Source organism: Protopterus annectens, chromosome 13.part0 (genome assembly GCF_019279795.1).
Source record: "Protopterus annectens isolate FY-2018-M chromosome 13.part0, PAN1.0, whole genome shotgun sequence".
In the NCBI taxonomy this organism is placed as follows: domain Eukaryota; kingdom Metazoa; phylum Chordata; order Ceratodontiformes; family Protopteridae; genus Protopterus; species Protopterus annectens.
The window spans coordinates 1,156,055,076-1,156,075,075 of NC_056747.1; the positions used below are offsets into that span (position 1 = coordinate 1,156,055,076).

General features: G+C 39.3%; 1 protein-coding gene across 1 annotated transcript in view; it reads right to left on the reverse strand.

The window, feature by feature from the left end:
* Positions 1–20,000, reverse strand: part of RETSAT (retinol saturase) — a 549,255-nt gene that overhangs the window by 110,079 nt on the left and 419,176 nt on the right. The window contains exons 8-9 of the mRNA XM_044055153.1: positions 18,119–18,257; positions 1,335–1,444 (exon numbers count right to left, since the gene is read on the reverse strand). Coding sequence (XP_043911088.1) covers positions 1,335–1,444; positions 18,119–18,257 — 249 coding nt within the window. The remainder of the gene's footprint in view (positions 1–1,334; positions 1,445–18,118; positions 18,258–20,000) is intronic.

Below are 20,000 nucleotides of genomic sequence, written 5' to 3' on the forward strand. Positions count from 1 at the left end.
TTCCAAATATCCATGCTTTAGGATTTTGAATTTAGCTCTTCTGCCAGTTTCGGAAATATGAGTATGCGACTTTGTAAGTTCGAAATACTGAAATTCGATATGGATCCATATACATATATACATAAAATCTATATCTAGAGATACAGATATGTATATGTGCATGTGTATGTATATATACACATATATGCACTATGTACAAATATATATATATATATATATATATATATATATATATATATATATATATTTTTTTTTTTTTTATATAGGAACCATGAACGTAGTCAACTGTACACACAAACAAGAACTTCTTCAGCACTGTCTGCACACTTTCATGGCGCTATCGCTATTTTATACAATTCTTGAAGTACAGTAGCTTGTAATCGCTGTCAAGATAATTGGTACCATGACTGCTCCCACCCAAGAAGTATCACTATTTTCTGACACAGATGGTTCATAAAAATCTCAGAGAAAGTTAAGCACTAGAACATACCTTACTGACAATCTCATCTTTACAGTAACACTTCCAGAACCGTAAGCTGTGCTGCATCAGCTGAGATGCTCACAAACCCAGTTTAATGGATGCCACTTTATTCGGCCCTTATTAGACTCATCATTGAGTATAATGCCATCTTTGGGATATAGCTGACCAGGCATATGCAACAGCTGGAATGCCCCTAAACATTCCTTACCAGAAGAATCCAAGGTACAAATGCATTGTCCTACACGGATCACCTTAAGCCATATCTCTATACTACGTTTCTGACAGCTTGCGGATACTGAGAGGCGGGTACGCCTGACATACAAGACTTCTTTGGATCTAGCTCTGATGGAGCTTTTGCACATCTGCAAAATGAACAACATCAGAACCACTATATCCAGTGATTTAAATGTTGCTTGTGACATAAATAAGATGTTGGTGAGACAGATAAGGATCCCCACGCTGTGGAACAGGCTCCCTACCCATGTAAAGCAGAGTCCATCCCTAACTTCATTTAAGCATAACCTTGAACAATGGATGGAAAATCAGAAATTCATCCCAAATCTGGCCCCCATGTTTCTGAAAGACAGAGGCAGACAGTAATGCCCAAACTAACATATCCCCCACATAATGTCTAGAAACTTCCAAACTAACATAACTCCCTCCTAATAAATGCCCATGATACACAAGGACACAATTGGGTTGAATTACACAGCTAGGCTTATTAAGGCCCTGGTGATCGTTAGCCTAGAATATACCTGGGAACCCATGTATATGTCAGCCTTAAGCATATGAATCTATGGAAACAAGATGAAATCTACCGCTGTTGGATTAATTTGAAATCATTACACATTACCTGGAGATTTCTCTTCAGAACACGGATCTTTTGCAGAAGGAAATGTAATAAACATCATCGGAATATTGTCTGATGCCTCCGCCCTGCTTGAGGAGTAGTACTCATCAGTTCTGAAAAAAAGGGACAGATTATCACTAACAAACCTGAATGTATTACTTATTATCTGAAATGTGTACTTCTTAAGTTGCTAAAAAATACCTGTCCTCCCTCTTATGCACCAAACTCATCTTTGTTCAACATGCACAATATACTAGAATATACTGAGAATATGCTTTACCATGTGGAAAACGTACTGATCCAGGTGGAAAGATTGTTGTTCTTTGTAAAATAAGCACTGCTTAACAAAGTAAATAAGATTTCCAAAATAAGTACTTGTCTACAACAAGAAGATGCCATCCACATGCAGTAAGTCCATTTATGTAAGAATTCTAAGCAAACGTCTACATGGAACCACCAAAACGTAGATCTCTGTTGTCATGCTATACCAATCTCTTTCCCAGTGTGTACTTAACAGGTTTCTCCTTAAATCCTCATAAAACAAGCCCTTGAGAGTTGTTGTAAACACATCTTTGGCTTGGTTTGTATTTGTGTGGGTGTCTTGTATGTGTAAGATCTCTTTCCACCAACTGCCTATAGCATTAAATCAAGAAAAAAGTCACTCCCTAGCTAAAACACACAGATTTGCTGACAAATATTGTATTGCACTAGATAAAAATGGCAAATAATATTGCAAAAGTTTTTTACAAAAAAGTGCTGAAAAAAGATCATACTTTATTAACCACAGTAAGCACTTTCGTCTCAAATGCTTCATTAGACTATACTGCAGTAGTGGTGCTGCGGTAGCATTGCCGCCTCACAGTAAGACATTGTCCTTTTCGATTCTCAGCTAGAGCGTCCTCCATGTGGAGACGTGCGTGCATGGGAGTACCTTCGTTGAAGGTTGTGTGTCAGGGCTGGCAACTCGGCACGCAAAAATCTCCTGCCAATCATTAGCGGACCAGAGTTCTGCTGTGGCGACCCCTAACCAAGCCAAAAGACACAACAACATTTAAGGCAATAAAAGTCAATGACCTTACCATATGGCAACCAAACAATTAGCACTTCAGTTTCCTTTTTTAAATAAATCTTAACATTTTTTTTTATCGCTGATCTCTAGATATTACTGGCCTCCAGTTTCAGCTTCAGTAGGACTCCTTCCAATCTAACTGGTTGTCTGCATCAAATCTCATTGAGAACTGAACAAAACACAGGAACATTCCAGCTCCAGGCTTCATGGGTATATACTAGACTAACCAATACTGGGGGCTCTATAAACCTAAGCATGCAGCACAAATACGTCCCATGGGCTATTATGCTTTAGACATTGTTTTAAGGGTATATGTTAGTCATGGCTTGATTTAACTGCTACCTCTGTCCATCAGAGACACAGATGTCAGTTCAGGGTGAATTTCTGATTTCCCAGCTACTGGTCCAGGTTACACTTGAATATAGTTGGGGATGGGCTCTGTTTCACATGGATGGGAAATATTCCAGAGAGTGCGAATTCTCTGAAATACATACCTGTCCCTCCACGTTCTATTTAAATCACAAGCAAAGTTTAAATCCTTGGATCTACTAGTTCTGATGCTGTTCATTCTGTGGATATGCAAAAGGTCCGGCAGGGTAGGATCCAAGGATGCCTTGTATCCCAGTCATAAAATGCCTCTCAGCTGTGTGTAGAATAAAGATATGACCTTGAGGAGATCTGCACAGGGAATTTGTTTACATCCTGTATTCCTTTTGTAAGGAACCTCTGTGGATGTTTCAGTTGTTCTATATGCCTGGTCAAGTACATACTGAAGGAAGCATTAGACTCCGTTATGGGTCGAATAAGGAATGAGTACAGTGGGTCATGACGACTTCTCTGAACGTAGATGCCATCCACTTACTCAAAAGCTGAGTGACACAGAATGATTTTCTTACCATCTTAGACACATGTTGTGCCAGGTTACTATCTGCATGTGTCTCTAAATCTCTGACTACTGTTTCTACTTTAACAGGTTATTTTACTGATGAGGTAATTTACTGGGGTGGCCAACTTTCTTAAAGGTACTTTTATGCATTTCTTGCCACTGAGTTTTAAGCCATGGCTTTGGCACTGGTCATTTGCCTGTTAGACATTCTTATAAAATGTTAGTATCTTGGGATGTTTCTATGACTGCTTTCAGCTTGCAATCATATGCAAACATAGTAAGTTAGTGGCCCTTGACACTGGCCTTGACTTCTGAGACATAGATGCCAAAGAGGAGCTGATCCAGCACAGAGCCCATAGGCACTCCACTGGTGATCAGCTTCTCGGTGGAGGTAGTCTTTTTAATAGTAACCACCTGGGTCCTATCTATGAGCCAAATGGCTATCCATCAAGTCACATAGGTGTTTACGCCTAATTCCATGAGTTTATAATGCCCAAGTGGGATATTGTTTCAAGTGCCTTAATGAGGGCAAGATAGATAATTTGCATCATTTTTGTCCTCATCCATTGCCTTGGTGACCTGCTCAAAGAAGTCCACCAAATTCAGTAGGCATGCCCTGCATTTGATAAAGCCAAACTGGGTTGGGTCTAGTATCTGAGGGTTTCCTATGTCATTGTTAATCATTTCCATGATTATTCTAATATGCAAAGCCAAGGAAAGAATTGTCAGAGTAATGGGTCTGTAGTTCCCTGGATCCACTGATGGCCCACCCTTGTGCACAGGGATGGCCATTGTGGTCCTCCATTCGAGTGACATGAAGCCTGTTTGGAGTCTATGGTTGAATATTGACTCCAGTGGCCCTGACAGATAATACTTCAGGGTATTTAAGACACATCCTGTGATACTATTGGACCCCATCAAAGCTGTGTTCTTGGCTTTAGAAAGCACTTTTAAGAGCTGTTCCCTGCTGAGAGCTGGAGCAGTTATGTATATACTATTTCAGGAGAGGCGGGGCAGCTGACGATGACAGGGGGTTAAACCTAGAGATGACTCTGTCAGCCAGAAGATTTGCTGTATCTTCCGGTTCCGTGAACATGGCTCCATTTGCCAGCAGGTTGGCATACTATTATGCACTGCTTTTTCAGGTTTCTGACAAAGCTGAAGGCCTTATGGTTGTCCTTGGCCTGGGATGCCATCTTCACCTCTAAACTTATTTTACTGAATTGAATTAGTCTGCTTAGTTGTTTATTCAGTTCAATGAGAGTTTTAATCATTTTTGGTGCTACACTTCATAATTTCAGCTATGACTTTTTTCTTTTGTTGTACAATCTGTTTAATTTTGGATTTCACTAGGGTGGTTTGTTTCTAAAGTTAGTTTTGGGTTCTGGTAGGCACAGCCACTTCTATGCAGTCACTGACACGGCTGTACAGAGCATCTGTGAATAATTCCACGTAGGTTGCTGTGTTATCTGGGTTTGGAGGGGCTTGAAATGTAACAGATCATCCCTTAAAAGTAATTTGCCTTGGAGTAGTTATCTGCTGTGAGAGAGTTTATTGGGGTTACAGAACTGATTTTTATTTTTAAGGAGACTGGTTTGTGCTCTGACCTTCCCAGAGATGACACAACACTTGGGGAGGGGGGGGGGGCAGTGTTCTCTCCCTTTTGTGAGTACCAGGTCCAATATGTGTGCACTTCTTCTGGGAACATGTGCTATCTATTCCAAGGTGATTGCTTTCATAAAGTCTATGAATCTCTGAGGTTGCAAACGTGGGGGTCATACAGGAATTCCAGTTTATACAGGGATAATTAAAGTGCTCACTTGTATGGTATGGTGAGTGACTCCAACAGGTCTAAGCATGGGCAATGGACTTCATGGGACATACAGGATGACTTGTAGCTTGTAAAAATATGGTATGGGACTCTGCCCATGGTAATCTGGACATGGAGGAACCTCAGCATGTAATCCTGTTTAGCCAACCTTGAATTATGCTCATTACTGATGTAGAATGAGATATCAGTCCATCTTTACAGTCACTGGTCTAAATATGTGGAAGGAACTAAAGCCTTGCACTGCCAGGATACTCTCTGTGGCTTTAAACCAATTTTCAGTAACTGCACAGATGTCTGCATTCTCCAAGGTAAGGAGAGCTTGGAGGGGGTGCAGCTTCTTCTTCAGACTCCTAGCATTGAGAAGTAACACCTTTAGATTTCCTTGGGTAAATTTTACTATATTGAAAGCTTTGTCAATTTGGCATTGCTTAAAAAAGAATCTATGGAAGAGAACAGTGTTTTAGTCAATATTCAAAAGCTGAAAGTGGACAGGTGCAGACCACCCTTGGCAAAGCAAAGTGGTTTGTTAACCATGTCCTCCCACGCTGACAAATACTGCACCCCCTCTAGAATGACACCAGGAATTAATCCAATTATTAAAGGCAATCATCTTCTGTTTGTATTGTGTATCATCCTTGGTGAAGGAAGAATGTTCCTCAATGACAGACATATAACAGCCTTTGATATGTAGTCAGAGTTCCATAATGTCTCTCTTCATACAGTCTAGGGAGGTACATCTCAGGTCATTAACAGCTACATGGACTATGACTGAATCATACTGGTACATATGGGGGAATGACTTGAGTGTATGTGTAATTTGCAGGATCCTGGTTATTTCCTCCTTGCTCAGCCCGATCACTGGGACATCAGTATGTCGTACAATGGATCCCCCCCATGACAACAGTCCTGAGTAATGTATTGGCTTACCTTATGGGCGTGGTAGTTGAGGCTCTGTCTGGTGTTACTGTATGTGCAGTGTTAGTTGTTGCTTCTGTTGAGTGCGTTCAGGTTTGCTGAAGACAATTTTTGCAGATGGAATGTTTGGGAGGTCTTTAGTGTTTGTGAAGATTGCGTTTAAGTGCCTCAGCATAAGGAGGTCCATGTGTGGGGTGTGTAATATGCGTGTTGGGGAAGCTTAAACAGCTGGCTTAATTAAACAGTAATCAAAAAAAAACCTACCTGCATGCAAACCTTTGTCATATTTTGACTTGCTGTAATTATATTAGAAAATCTGCAAGGCTTGTATACTGTTTTTCTTGGGTCTATATTAGATAAATGAACTTTTGAAAGTTTGACTGTCATATGGTCGACATCATATGATCGATCTTTCAAAAGTTTGAATATCTAATAAAAAAAATAAACTACACAAAACACCTACCTGAACCCTTTAAGCAGGGGGCAAGCCCCCCCTTCACCTCCCACTCTTTAAATATAACAAATCCAGGATTTAATCTTTCCTGTTTGGGGTGTGGGCTAACTGGGCATGACAGTTTGTGTTGCTGAAGTCCAGAAATCAAAGGGCATACATGTCAGAGGATGTATACGTCTCCCAGTTAATGGAGGGGGTCACTGAAGTCCCCTAAGAGAAAAGTGTTTGGCATAATGCATAGGGACTGCATACTAGTTGGGTAGGAGTTATGGGCTGAGGTGAACAGAGAGGGGGTCCTATAGTTAACCATGTGATAAGGATTCTTGTTAATTGTAAGCTGTACAATGAGGTGGGCTGAGGTGAACACAGAGGAGGTCCTATAGTTAGCCATGTGATAAGGATTCTTATTAATGGTAAGCTGTACAATGAGGTGGGCTGAGGCAAACACAGAGGGGGGTCCTATAGTTAGTCATGTGATAAGGATTCTTGTTAATGGTAAGCTGTACAATGAGGAGTTCCAAAGTGCTCTTGTCTAATTAGTCTCGAGGTGAATTGTCTTTCTAAAAGCTGTGGAGATTGCACTACAGTGCAGAAAAAGGAAATCTTCCCATTCCCCGCTGTACAGAGATCTCCGTTACAATGTTCAAACATTCAAAAATCCAATCATATGGTGTCGGCCATATGACACTCGAAATTTTGAATGTTTGTGCATTCAATATAGACCCGTTTTTCTTCTCATCATAACTTCATTCAGTTTCTTCTATACAAAATCACTAGTTGAACTAAATTTGTTGGCCAAAATATGAAATTCTTTAGTACAACTGTGCCATTTTCAGTGTCAGTTTCACAGAGTCTGTTAATTCTGACAAACTGTCTCTTGATAATATGATGCTTAAAATGTACTGCATGCATGCTATCATACCTCAAGTATGTATTGTTCTGCACTGTGTAGATACTATTTGTTCTTAGCTGCCCATTTTCTTTTGTATAACTCAAGGTCTAAGAAGTTAATCAGCTTGTTGGAAAAATTAAAGCTGAGTTCTAAAATATCTGTTGCTCCATTTAGGTTCATAAGTTCATAGGTAATTACTCACCTAATGAGTATCTAAGCCAGATAACCATCTCTGCTGTGAAGAGCTGTAACTGGGAAACACTCAGAGAGCTATCCCTTGATGAGGCTGTCAACTCCTTGAGTAACTCCTCCTTAGACATATTAAACTGCCAGGCACCCTCCACAACTATTAGAGTAAAAAACAATTTTGCACCCCAGCTAAGCCAAGAATGGAGATCCATACTCAAAGCAAGAGATAAGGCCTAGGAACAATTTCACAAACATAAAAAACACACCACAAAACAAACATTTCTGGAATCTAGGAACAAAACAAAGAAAATAGTAAAACTAGATAAAATCAACCACTATCATAACGTTTCAAGAAAAACATCACACTGATCCACAGAAACTGGGCCACAGTCAATAATATACTTTCACCAGGTAAGTCAACCACCCCCACCCCTGCCTCAGTCACCTTCTCTGACAGCATAGCAACCCAATTTAATAAATACTTTACTGACACTATCCAGTCCCTTGCAAATTCTCTTAACATTCCCAGTCATCCTGCCACTTCTGCCCCCAAGCTCAGCAGCACCTTACAAAGGTGTCCAAACTAGTTCAAGTTACAACCAGTGTCTGTAAATGCCATAAAAAAACTACTCCATACACTCAAACCAGTCACACTAGCTGCAGACTACCTCCCAGCCGACTTTCTCAAAATTGCAGCAGATGCCATTACATACCCTGTAGCCATACTCATAAACAGATCACCATCCTGTCACCCTTATCCAAAATCCTAGAGACACTCATCCATACTCAACTCATGGATTACCTTCTTACACATAATCTCTTATCAAACACACAGCATGGTTTTCATCCTTACCACAGTACCACCACAGCCCTAATGGCCTTCACAAATACAGTTAACCACTTCAGAAACCATGGTCTTTATTCATCTGCCATATTTTTGGATGTATCCAAGGCCTTTGATATGATAAATCACAATAAACTACTCAACTTGCTCTCCTCTTTCAACTTTTGTAGGTCTTCTATCACTTGGTTCCAAAGCTATCTGTCTGGACATCAGCAGGCTGTACTGTGGCAAAACCACCTCTCTTTTCTTCTCCCTGTGTCCCCAGGGGTCCTTCAAGGCTCCACCCTAGGACCTTTACTCTTCCCCTTATTCATCAACCATCTCTCTCCCCGTGTCCCTAGGAGTCCCTCAAGGCTCCATCCTAGGACCTTTACTCTTCTCCTTATTCATCAACCATCTCTATCCCTGTGTCCCTAGGGGTCCCTCAAGACTCCATCCTAGGACCTTTACTCTTCTCCTTATTCATCAACCATCTCTCTCCCTGTGTCCCTAGGGGTCCCTCAAGGCTCTATCCTAGGACCTTTACCCTCCTTATTCATCAACCATCTCCACAGCTCCACTCTTCATGCATCTGTTATAAAATATGCAGATGACTCTACACTAACATGTGCATCCCTCTCATTACAGCACCTGAACACCATTACCTAGGAATCTTTCCTAGCTGTAGAAGCATGGCTCACCAACTACCAACTGAATCCCAACCCCAATAAAACAAAACTCCTGGTCTTCCACCCTACAAGATCGCTCTCATCTTTTGCTTCCTTTACTATAGAATCCAGGAGCAAAACTCTTATCACCTCAATAATCCACACCAAACTACTAGACGTTGAAATTGATAACCTGAGATTTGATATCTGCAATGCTTAAACCATTAAAACGGTTCATAAGAAGCCAGGACTACTTTATAGGAACAAACAATTCCTCACCAGAATCACAAAATCTACTATTGTCCGCATTCACCTCCTGTCATTGCTCCTATATGCCTCCCCAATCCTGACCAACCTTTGAAAAACTGATCTAATCAAGTTTAAATCCTGTTACAATAAAATCACCAAATTTGCCACTGATGCCACTCACAGGTCTCATTACTGCACATCTCTAAAACAACTACATTGGCTGGAACTCCACAAGCTTTTGCACTATAAACAATGAACCTTTGCTCACAAAACCCTCCATCAACCTGATGCCACCCCCACACTCCAAAATCTCCTACAGCCATACTCTACTTCCAGAGTCCTCTATTCCAGCAATAAACATCTCCTGGATACCACTAAAGCCAATAATGCAGCTGGTGAATCTCTCTTCTCAAACATTATCCCTAAAATTTGGAATAAACCACCATTCCCCATTATAACCAGCTCCTCCACAGCATAATTTAAAAAGCTACTAACATCACACTTGAACCATGCCTGGCTATGCTCCTGTAATTTACCTGGCTAATACTAACCTCTGTATAGACTACCACATACTGATCATAGGGTGCTATCATAATTCTCTTCCCAGCTCACGTACAATGCAACTCACTAAATCCTAATTTATTGTTGATCTACATGTTATGTTGTTGATAACATTGATAAACTGTATTTCTCATCTCTGTGTTTTACTTTTGTTAACTTATGTATTGTCCTTGTAAAATTTTGTCAACTTCTACAATGTTAAAGTTTTTACATTTTATTTTGTACTGGAGCTTTTCTCCCAGGGCCAATGCTGAAAAAGGACCAGTGTCCAGTTGGACTTTCCTGGTAAACAAATGTAAAATAAAATAAATAAATAATGACCTCAGGGTGTCTTTTTATGTCTAGCTATTTAAAAGCAACTATATGCTTGGCAATTTAATTTTTTTTTTTGAAAAACACTTCTACCTCACAAGCCATTATGAAAATGTTGCCATAGTTGGGGGCCATCCCTGCACCCATTGCTACCCCTATATTTTTTGTTTATAAAAACAAGAATCAAACTGAAAAAAAAAAAAAAAAAAAAAAAAAAAAATATATATATATATATATATATATATATATATATATATATATATATATATATATATATATATAGTAGAGAGTTGCATCTAAAATTACTATAAGCAATCTGCCCGTATTAGTCCCCTCTTACAGCTTGAATTAGCCTTTGTTTCATATAATCAGTGCACACTGCAATATTTAAAGTATTAATCTGCTTTTCCATCTTACTTTTATAATGTGTAGCAACAGGGACTAGACTACCAATCACAGGAGAGCCTAGGACTGCTTCTCAAGATTCAGCTTCAAAATAGTGCTTCTGTTTTGCTCCTGGTGAAAGAGAATGAGCATTATTTCCTGGTTTTCTTAGTGATTACAAAAAATAAAAACTGAAAGCCTGAAAACTGCTTATTAGGAGCTAGCTTATGATTAATGCTACAGCTTTACTCCTGGTGAGAGCAGAAGTACAGGGGAATAGATTCCTATTCGTCTTTGACTGGGCAGTGTATCGGATTTCATTGAGTGGTCTGGTGGCAGTTTTGGTCAGAAAATCTCCACAGTCTTTATTCAACTTTTCTGTATGTTGTGTCCAGCTGCTGTAGGTTCTATCCAGGGTGTCTGACAAGAGGAGATGGACTAACACAGCGACATGTGGGTTACTGCTACTTCTCAGTAAACAGCTCGGTATTAAAGCTGTTGTTTTTGCTTCTGGTCAGAGAGGCTTCATTGATTCCTCGCTGCATGCATCTGTCTTGAGACAGACGCCATCTCCACTACCAGACAAATAAGCACTTCCAGTTATCAACTGCAAACCTCATAACACTACTCTCCCTTCAGCCAACACAAGTAAGCTCCTGGAATGATGGATTTGTACAACCTTCACTGTAGCCAACTTGTTTGAAATGGGCACCTTGAGGCAATGAAGAAATTGCATCATGTCTCTGTCAATTGGTTTAAGAAGTAGGTAGTTGTCAAAGTGTGTGAAAGATGCAGTTATTTACTAAAGTTGGATGCAAATTCTGGTAAACACGTAGTAGTTTGTCAGTAGCATACAACACTAAAACCATCACACAAACGAGACTAAACACATAGGCTACATACGCTGAGGCTCTTTAAAGTAACCTATCTAAACCACAACGGTCTCTTAAATATAACCTAAGAAATAAGTACCCCCAGCAACCTCACAAACACACAACACAAGCAACATCCACTATGAAGTAGAAACAGTCATAGTATTTCAATTCAAAAGTCCAAAAGGCAAACCTTAACACAAATCAATATCCTAGCCATAGGCAACTCACTTGTGAGACACACTGATGAATCACTCATCAGGCTGTGAGACAAGGTCACAGTCAATTGTCTAAAAAGTGCCAGGACTCACCATATCATGAAGGCACTCAAGTCCTTACACCACAATTACACATATGATACAGTCATTGTACCTGTGGATGTAAATGACTTGAGACATACCCCCATGGACTGTGTAGAGACATGCTGGAGCTCTTGTAATATATGTCTAAGACAGGTATGAACCTAGCCTTGAGCAGCATTTTACCCTCACCATTGTAATACATGTATAAGACAGGTATGAACCTAGCCTTGAGCAGCATTTTACCCTCACCGTTGTAATACATGTCAAAGACAGGTATGAACCTAGCCTTGAGCAGCATTTTACCCTCACCATTGTAATACATGTCTAAGACAGGTATGAACCTAGACTTGAGCAGCATTTTACCCTCACCGTTGTAATATATGTCTAAGACAGGTATGGACCTAGCCTTGAGCAGCATTTTACCCTCACCATTGTAATATATGTCTAAGACAGGTATGAACCTAGCCTTGAGCAGCATTTTACCCTCACCGTTGTAATATATGTCTAAGACAGGTATGAACCTAGCCTTGAGCAGCATTTTACCCTCACCGTTGTAATATACGTCTAAGACAGGTATGAACCTAGCCTTGAGCAGCATTTTACCCTCACTGAGAATGTTGCCCCAGTATGAAGAAAAGATTATTGATTACAAAAACTGGCTTAACTTCTGGTGTCATTCAAAGTTGGCCCAATATCAGCCTGGGAAGAGACAGCAGGAAGACCTGTCTTCTTTGCCAGGGACAGCCTACTTTTATCCTCCTAATGCTTTCATATATTGGCTCAAACTTTGTTTACTCCCATAGTGCCTTTTTAGGCAATGTAAGTCATCAAAAGTATCCAACATAAAACAGAATTTGGATAACAAAGATACTGCTGCTCAAAGCTAGCAGCCTTAATAACAAAAACTCCACTCTCCAAAAGCACTTACCTTGGAAAACAGATATATATGCGTCATTATGGAGACCTGGTTCAAGAATACTGAAATCAGTCCATTAGTACCAGGTTTCAACACCTACCACATGTTCAGACCCACAATGCTTGAAGAAAACACTAAAGATGTTGGGGTCTCCACACCTATAAAAAAGAAAATTCACCTCCAAACTAATTAGACAAGATAACACTTTGGAACTCCTCATTGTCCAGTTTACCATTAACAAGAATCCTTTTCACAAGGCTAACTATAGGACCCCCCCATGTTCACTTCAGCCCATAATTCCTACCCAACTAGTATACAGTCCCTATGCATTATGCCAAACATTTTTCTCTTAGGGGAATTCAACAACCTCCTCCATTAACTGGGAGACGTGCACATCCTCTGTCATGTATGCCCTTTGATTTCTGGACTTCATCAATACAAACTCACATGCCCAGTTAGATTACAACCCAAACAGGAGAGAATAAATCCTGGATTTGGTCTTTATCAATATGGGAAAGCTCTGCTCACTACCAGTTGTAACTCCCTCCAGGTCAAATCGGACTATATTCGCCTTATAATTGAAGCCAGAAGCATCTCCCAATACCTCGGTATTCAGAGATTATGCCAAGGTTACTGACACTGAATGATGACCTGGCTAAAATTAAAACCCCCCTCCAACCTGATGTCCCCACTGCTTATGCATAATCCTTTACTGCCAAACTTCATGTAAATGTGACAAGTTACATAGATGCAGCTGTCCCTCTCTGAAGTAAATAAGTCAACCTCAAAAATAAATTCCTATGTTGGAACCCTATATATATATATATATATATATATATATATATATATATATATATATATATAGACTCTATAATAAAAGAAAAAAAATACATATAAGAATTAATATAACTCTTAACATGCAAAAAAGCCCTAGATAAAGTTAACAGAGAACTCTGGACCCTGATCAAATCAACCAAAGCCAGATACAGGGTAAAAACTGCCACCCAGGCAAAGGAAAACCACAAAGCCTTCTGAACTACATTAGAAGCCTTAGAAACAATGCTCAGAAATCCAAAGACCTAATAGTAAATGATATCACATACTTGGACCCAGAAGGCACAACCAATCTACTAGTCGATGAATTCAGAGATAACTTAACCCCACTCTCCTTTCCTACATTCCCAGATCTCATACGTGTAACTACATCCCCCCCCCAAAAAAAATCTCCCATGAACAAGTCCTTAAGGTACTTATACACGGCCAAAAACACTGCTTCTATAAGGCCAGATAAACACGGCTACTTAATGGCCAGCCTGAAACAGGGCCCATCAGACTCTCTACAGAGGCTGTTCAGTGTCAGCCTCCAAACAGGCTTTGTACCGAACAAATGGAGGCCAGTAACTGTCATCTCCTTGCACAAGGTGAGGCATGAACAGACCCAAACAATTATAGACCCATCAGTCTGTAGGCCTATGGAATTATTAAATAATACAGGATGACCTACAAACTCTTTATACAAGCCAGTTCAGATTTGTTAAGGGCAGATCCTGCCTACTTAGCATGGCTGACTTTTTCAGGAAGGTTCCTGCAGCAATAGATAAAGGCAAATCAGTACACCCTGTATATTTAGACCATGTAAAGGTGTTCAACACTATACCACACTCAGGTATCCTAAACAAACAATCCCAGCTAAATGTTAATCCCTATGTAACTCACTGGATAGAAAACTGGCTCACAAACAGAATCCAGGAAATTAGGACAGGTTGCTTTACCTCCTCCAAAAGACAGGTCACTAGTGGTGTACCCCAGTCCTTGGGCCACTCCTGTTTAGCATTTGCTTCTCTAAGGTCAAAGTTACTGTTAACAGTTGATGGTTGACCAAGTCTGCAGATTACTGCAAATTTGGTGCTATCATAAACTCCCCAGAGGACATGAAGATCCTCCAAGAGGGCCTTTTCCAAACCAATAGCTGGTGTCAAAACCAGGGACTAACAAGAAATATATAATAGTAACCTTCAGCAAGCAAGACGACCCTTGTAACTATCAGATGTATAACACATCCCTGAAAATGTGCCCAGTAATTAGGCACCTGGGAATCTACGTAGAGAACAAACTGTCTTTCAATCACCATTTATCCACTATTGTAAGCAAGTGCTTTTTTCATTGCACTGTTTATTACTAAGGGCATGGATTCCAGATCCGCCTTTCATTCCACTGTATTCCACAGTCATCAAGTTGATGATGGAGTATAATGCCTCCTTTAGTATGTACCTGTTCAAACATGTGAAACAATGCAAATGCTCACAACATTTTCTAAGAAAATCAGGGCCTAAATCATAAAAACTATGCAGACCACCTCTGCGCCTTATCCCTCCTCTCAGTTTCATACAGACTACTGAAGGGCGATCTCTACCTTACATACAGAGCCTCAGCAGACCCTGTCCTGTTAGACCTATTCCATATTCTCAAGTCCAGTGGAGGCATTAACACTTGCTCAAGATATCTAAACCTCTTTTCCAACATAAATAGATAATGTTGGAGGAACAGATATGGATCACAGAGAATAACACTGCTTTGACATAGTCTTCCTCTCCAGATAAAGCACAGTCCATCTCTTACACTATTCAAATATAATCTGGACAAATGTATGGGTATTCATCCCAGGTTTAGCACGCATGTCTCTCATAGATGGGAGCAACAAGCAAACATTCTGCTCATCTCTTAGTTATTCATACTTAAAATGTAAAGGCTAAAAACTCCATGGAAGTGAATGGCTAGGCTTCTAAAGATCCTCATAAATCAATAGCCTTGTGAGGACCTATGAGTCTAAGAACATAAAAGCCCACAGCTCTAATTCATTCTTAAGACGCTATTTCTAATCCTAAAGCATTAAGTATCGCTGAAGATACTGACAATGTAAATGGTAACCAATAACTCATTGTGTAAAACAGTAATATCCTTCACTTTTTCAAAAAAATAAACTGAGTCTTTCATGAAAGATAACCCCTGTAGAACTGACTGCATAATTAATGGACAAAATATTAAATGATCAACACAAAAACATTAGACAATGACATACAGTACATTCAAAATGGAAACAGATTTCCTTCTCCGATGTACTAATCATATCCCTACCACACATTCAGTTCAAAGTTTGTCTGATTAGTGATAGTGTTATGTAAAGGGCTTTGATAGGGTAAGCTACATGTTAGGGTTATTACCTCCCCCTTCTCCACCTTAGTAATGTTTGCTAATCTTAACCCTGCCTCAATCTTTAACCCTTATGTGCAGTTTCCCCTACAAAGCCCTTTCCATAACACTACCACTACACAAGATAGCTTGGACACTCACCACACACACACACTTACCACACTCATTCACACACACACACACACACACACACACACACACACACACACACACACACACACACACACACACACACACACACACACACACACTAAATCTTTACCTTTACCTACCTCTTACACAAAACCTAAAACAAACACACTTGCACACAAACTCCCAGGCCTACCGTTTACCTTTGTTAGCCAACCAGAAGTAGCCCACATCAGCTTTTATCCAAACGACCCTTTGCTTAACATGTACAGCAGTTCACATGCATCACTCAAAGGAGTGCTGACCAAGTGAACTGCAACCGTATAACCACAGTCCTAAGCATTTCATCATCACAGATGGTCATGCCTTCTGTTTGAGCCAACAAATAGCAACAATTGGCCTTAAAGGTGAATCATTCAAATTTTTATACATCTTAGGTGATGCAAATATCTTGCTGATTTTGTGAGTCTAAATTCTAAAATAATCGGCCAGTTTATGGTCTATCAGTCCTTTCAATAGTCATTCCTCTACAAATGAGTCTATAAATCTAAGATCTTTCAGTTTCTGACCATGTTACTTTTATGTAGGCATGTCTGTTATTTAGTAGCTTAATTAAATATTTTTTATATGTTTCACTGCAACACCACAATAGCACCTTGTAAGTGTTGGGCTGCAAGAAATTACTAAAGTCATCTTTGGCAAAAAGATATTAATTAAACAATCACTTTAAAGTAAATTTGTACACATATTCCCTTAAATTATTTAAAGTCTTTACTAAATCTGCATGTTCAGCTAGAATGAAGGGGCTGTCCTTAGCATAGTACACTGACTTCAGAATTTGATACAACATATTTGTTCAAAGAAAGAATTGGAAACCGTGCCTAGAGGTATCTCTGATTGTACCATCTTCCTTTTCATCTGTTGAACAGGCACTGCCCTTTCTCCTTCACTTGTTGTGCGGCGCCTTCCACCAAAGTTCTTACATCAGTCCCTGAGTCCAGGTAAATGTACTTTGGCTAGGTGTACTGAAATTTCTGAACATGTGGTATATTTGTGCATCCATTCTTTGGTTCATCTGTTGTTGTTGAGACAACTGCTGTGGTGAATCAGCTTTGCTGCTTTGACTGTGAAACTCTGCTCATTGCAGAGAGCTCCCCACATTGTGGTTTTTATGGTTAATTGTAGTGTTAGATTCACAGAGAGCTCCCCTCCCACATTATGGTTATTTTTAATTGTAGTGTTAGCTTCTCAGACAGCTCACCCCTCACATTCTGGTTGTTTTGTTAATTGTAGTGTTAGTTTCTCCTTCTACAGTGCCAAGGGGGTTATTGCTTTGTGCAATGCTGCCGGTAGAATTATTGTTAGTATTGGATAACTAAAGTGATAAACATTTTCCAAGCCATAATCCTCACAATCATGTTCAGTTAGTTTATTTATTTTGCTTCTGCTGTGCTTCATTCTTTTACTTTGAACTGATTCCATCTTAGATTCAAGTTAGATGCTGTTTTACCCTCGAGATTATAGTACAAGACTGCTTAAAACAAGCATTTAAATGAATAGTAACACTCTGAATAAGGAATAACGGACCTGCCATAAGGAAAAATAATAAAGACTGTGTATAGCCTTGGCAACTGGGTTTGATCTCTCAAGCATATGCCACTCAAAAGTAAATACCTGCATAATGACCACACTCTTGGCAGGTATGGTAGTTTAATGACCACTTAGATGTCCTTTGTAATTAAATGGTTAGAATGATGCCATTTATTTTAATGGCTGTACCTTGATGCTCTAACTTATTTCACATCACTATGTGCCTTTGCATGGGAGGCATTTGCTGGGGATACTGTCTAATAAATATTAAAAATGAAATAAATACATATGAAGAACACAGACAGAAAATACAGAGTCCTATATTTAGATGTTGGCAAAATAATGTAACCTCAGGGTAGTTTCTACAGAATGGGGGGTGGCATATCTGTTAACCCTTGGAACAAGCTATCTGTTTCAGCAGGCGGCTTATGTTTCTAATGCCACCATTATATTGTCACTCACCAGCAAATAATGCAACACAAGACTAAAACCACGCACTTGCTAAAACAATAATTTACATGTCTGATCTACTTACATTTCATCCACTTTGTTACTGGCATACACCCAGTAGTTTGTTGAGGCGATATTCAACTCTTCTTTAGTGCCATTTAGACCAATGAACACTAGAATTGTCCCCATTCCATGCTGGACCTTGCCAAGTAGAGACTGGATTTCTATACAAAGAAAGAAGTATACAGACACACATCATATAATATATGCAACTTATGATATTTAAATATGATGGATAAAAATAAACCAAGAGTGTGACTGCAGAAGAGGAAGAAGGTGGTAGGATAAAATGCTTGCTTGCCTGGTTGGTTGATTTGCTTTTTCAATATATATACTATTTCATTTGTTAGGCATCCTGTATACTGCATCAAACCCGTTCAACTTCCAGGAAAATAGTCAGAAAGTTCATCCTATAGTTGTGTTTGGTAACCCCAAGAATACAATAAAATCATTCAGTATAAATAAAATCTTTCCAAGCTCAGAGTACTGTATGCGTTCTCCCAGCCTGCTAGATGCCGTTACTTCTAACATATGTTCCTGGAGTATGACTACCACCAGTCTCTTTAATATCTTTAATAATAATAATAATAATAATAATAATAATAATAATAATAATAATAATAATGCCATGTTTATCCTTAATAAAATTCTTGAATATCCAACTTTATTTATCTGAAGCAGTCACTAGGAAAATAATACTGGAACTTCTTAAGGAAATCTAAATATAATTTTATTTTATATTTGTTTACCAGGATAGTCCGACTGGATACATGTCCATTTTTAGCGGAGGCCCGGGGAGAAAAGCTCCACATAGACAAACTTACATAGGTTACACAGAAGTTAGCAAACAATTATAAAAACAAAGTGATTATATACGATGGCTTAGTAGTGTCCCCTAGTAGGGGCTCACAATTCTCATGGACAGACAATTAAAAGTAAGAGACATCAGATTGGAAGCAGAGCTTGGTGATGTAGTTACAAGTTATGATAATTGCAGAATATGCTTTTAGTTTATAACTTAATCACGGTTGATACATGGGCATAGCCAATAGGAATCTCATGTTTCATTACACACACACACCAAAATACAAAGTCTGAAGGTTACCCTACTCTCCAAACTACTTGTCCTTCCCTGCAGCTTATCCCTTTCTTTGGGCATTCAGTCTCCTACCTTCAAACATGCACTCAGCATCCTATTACTTAAAGATTCTTAACATAAGACTCTTAATGACTACAGGCTCACAGCAAACATCTGCCGTTTAGCATAACTACCAATGTTCAAGTACTTCAATATATTCTGAAGTATGATCTACATATAAACAGACAACATGGCTCCCAACCTAAAGGCAGTGCTCTAATGGGTATCTTCACCATTACCCCTGAAGCTTACTCTAACATTGGGAGAAATGTATTGACTGGGAACATTTTCCTGGACCTCAAAAGAACATTTGAAACTGTTCACTACAGCCTTCTACAAAATAAACTGACTATGGTTTCTCTTCTGATATGCCTGAATTATTTATGGATTACTTAAGCGATAAAACCTTTTACATATATGGTCAGAATGGCAACTTCTCCTCTAGTTCTTTTATAGGTAGGGTGTCTCAAGGATCTGTGGTGGGCCACTTGTTCTCCTCATTATACATAAACAGACTTCCTTGACACCTGACATTCCTAAATATAACTGTGTATGATGATGACAGAGCCCTTACTACTGCTCCTAAATCTGCAATACATCCATCCCCTTTACTTCAAAAGGAATTTTCATTAATTTGGAACTGGCTTGCACACAATAAACTCACTATCAACATGACAAAATCTAAAGTCATGATTTTTGGTACAGCAAAATGGCTGCCAACATTACTATCCCTGTTGTTTCTGATCCTTCTTGGAACTTAATCTATTTC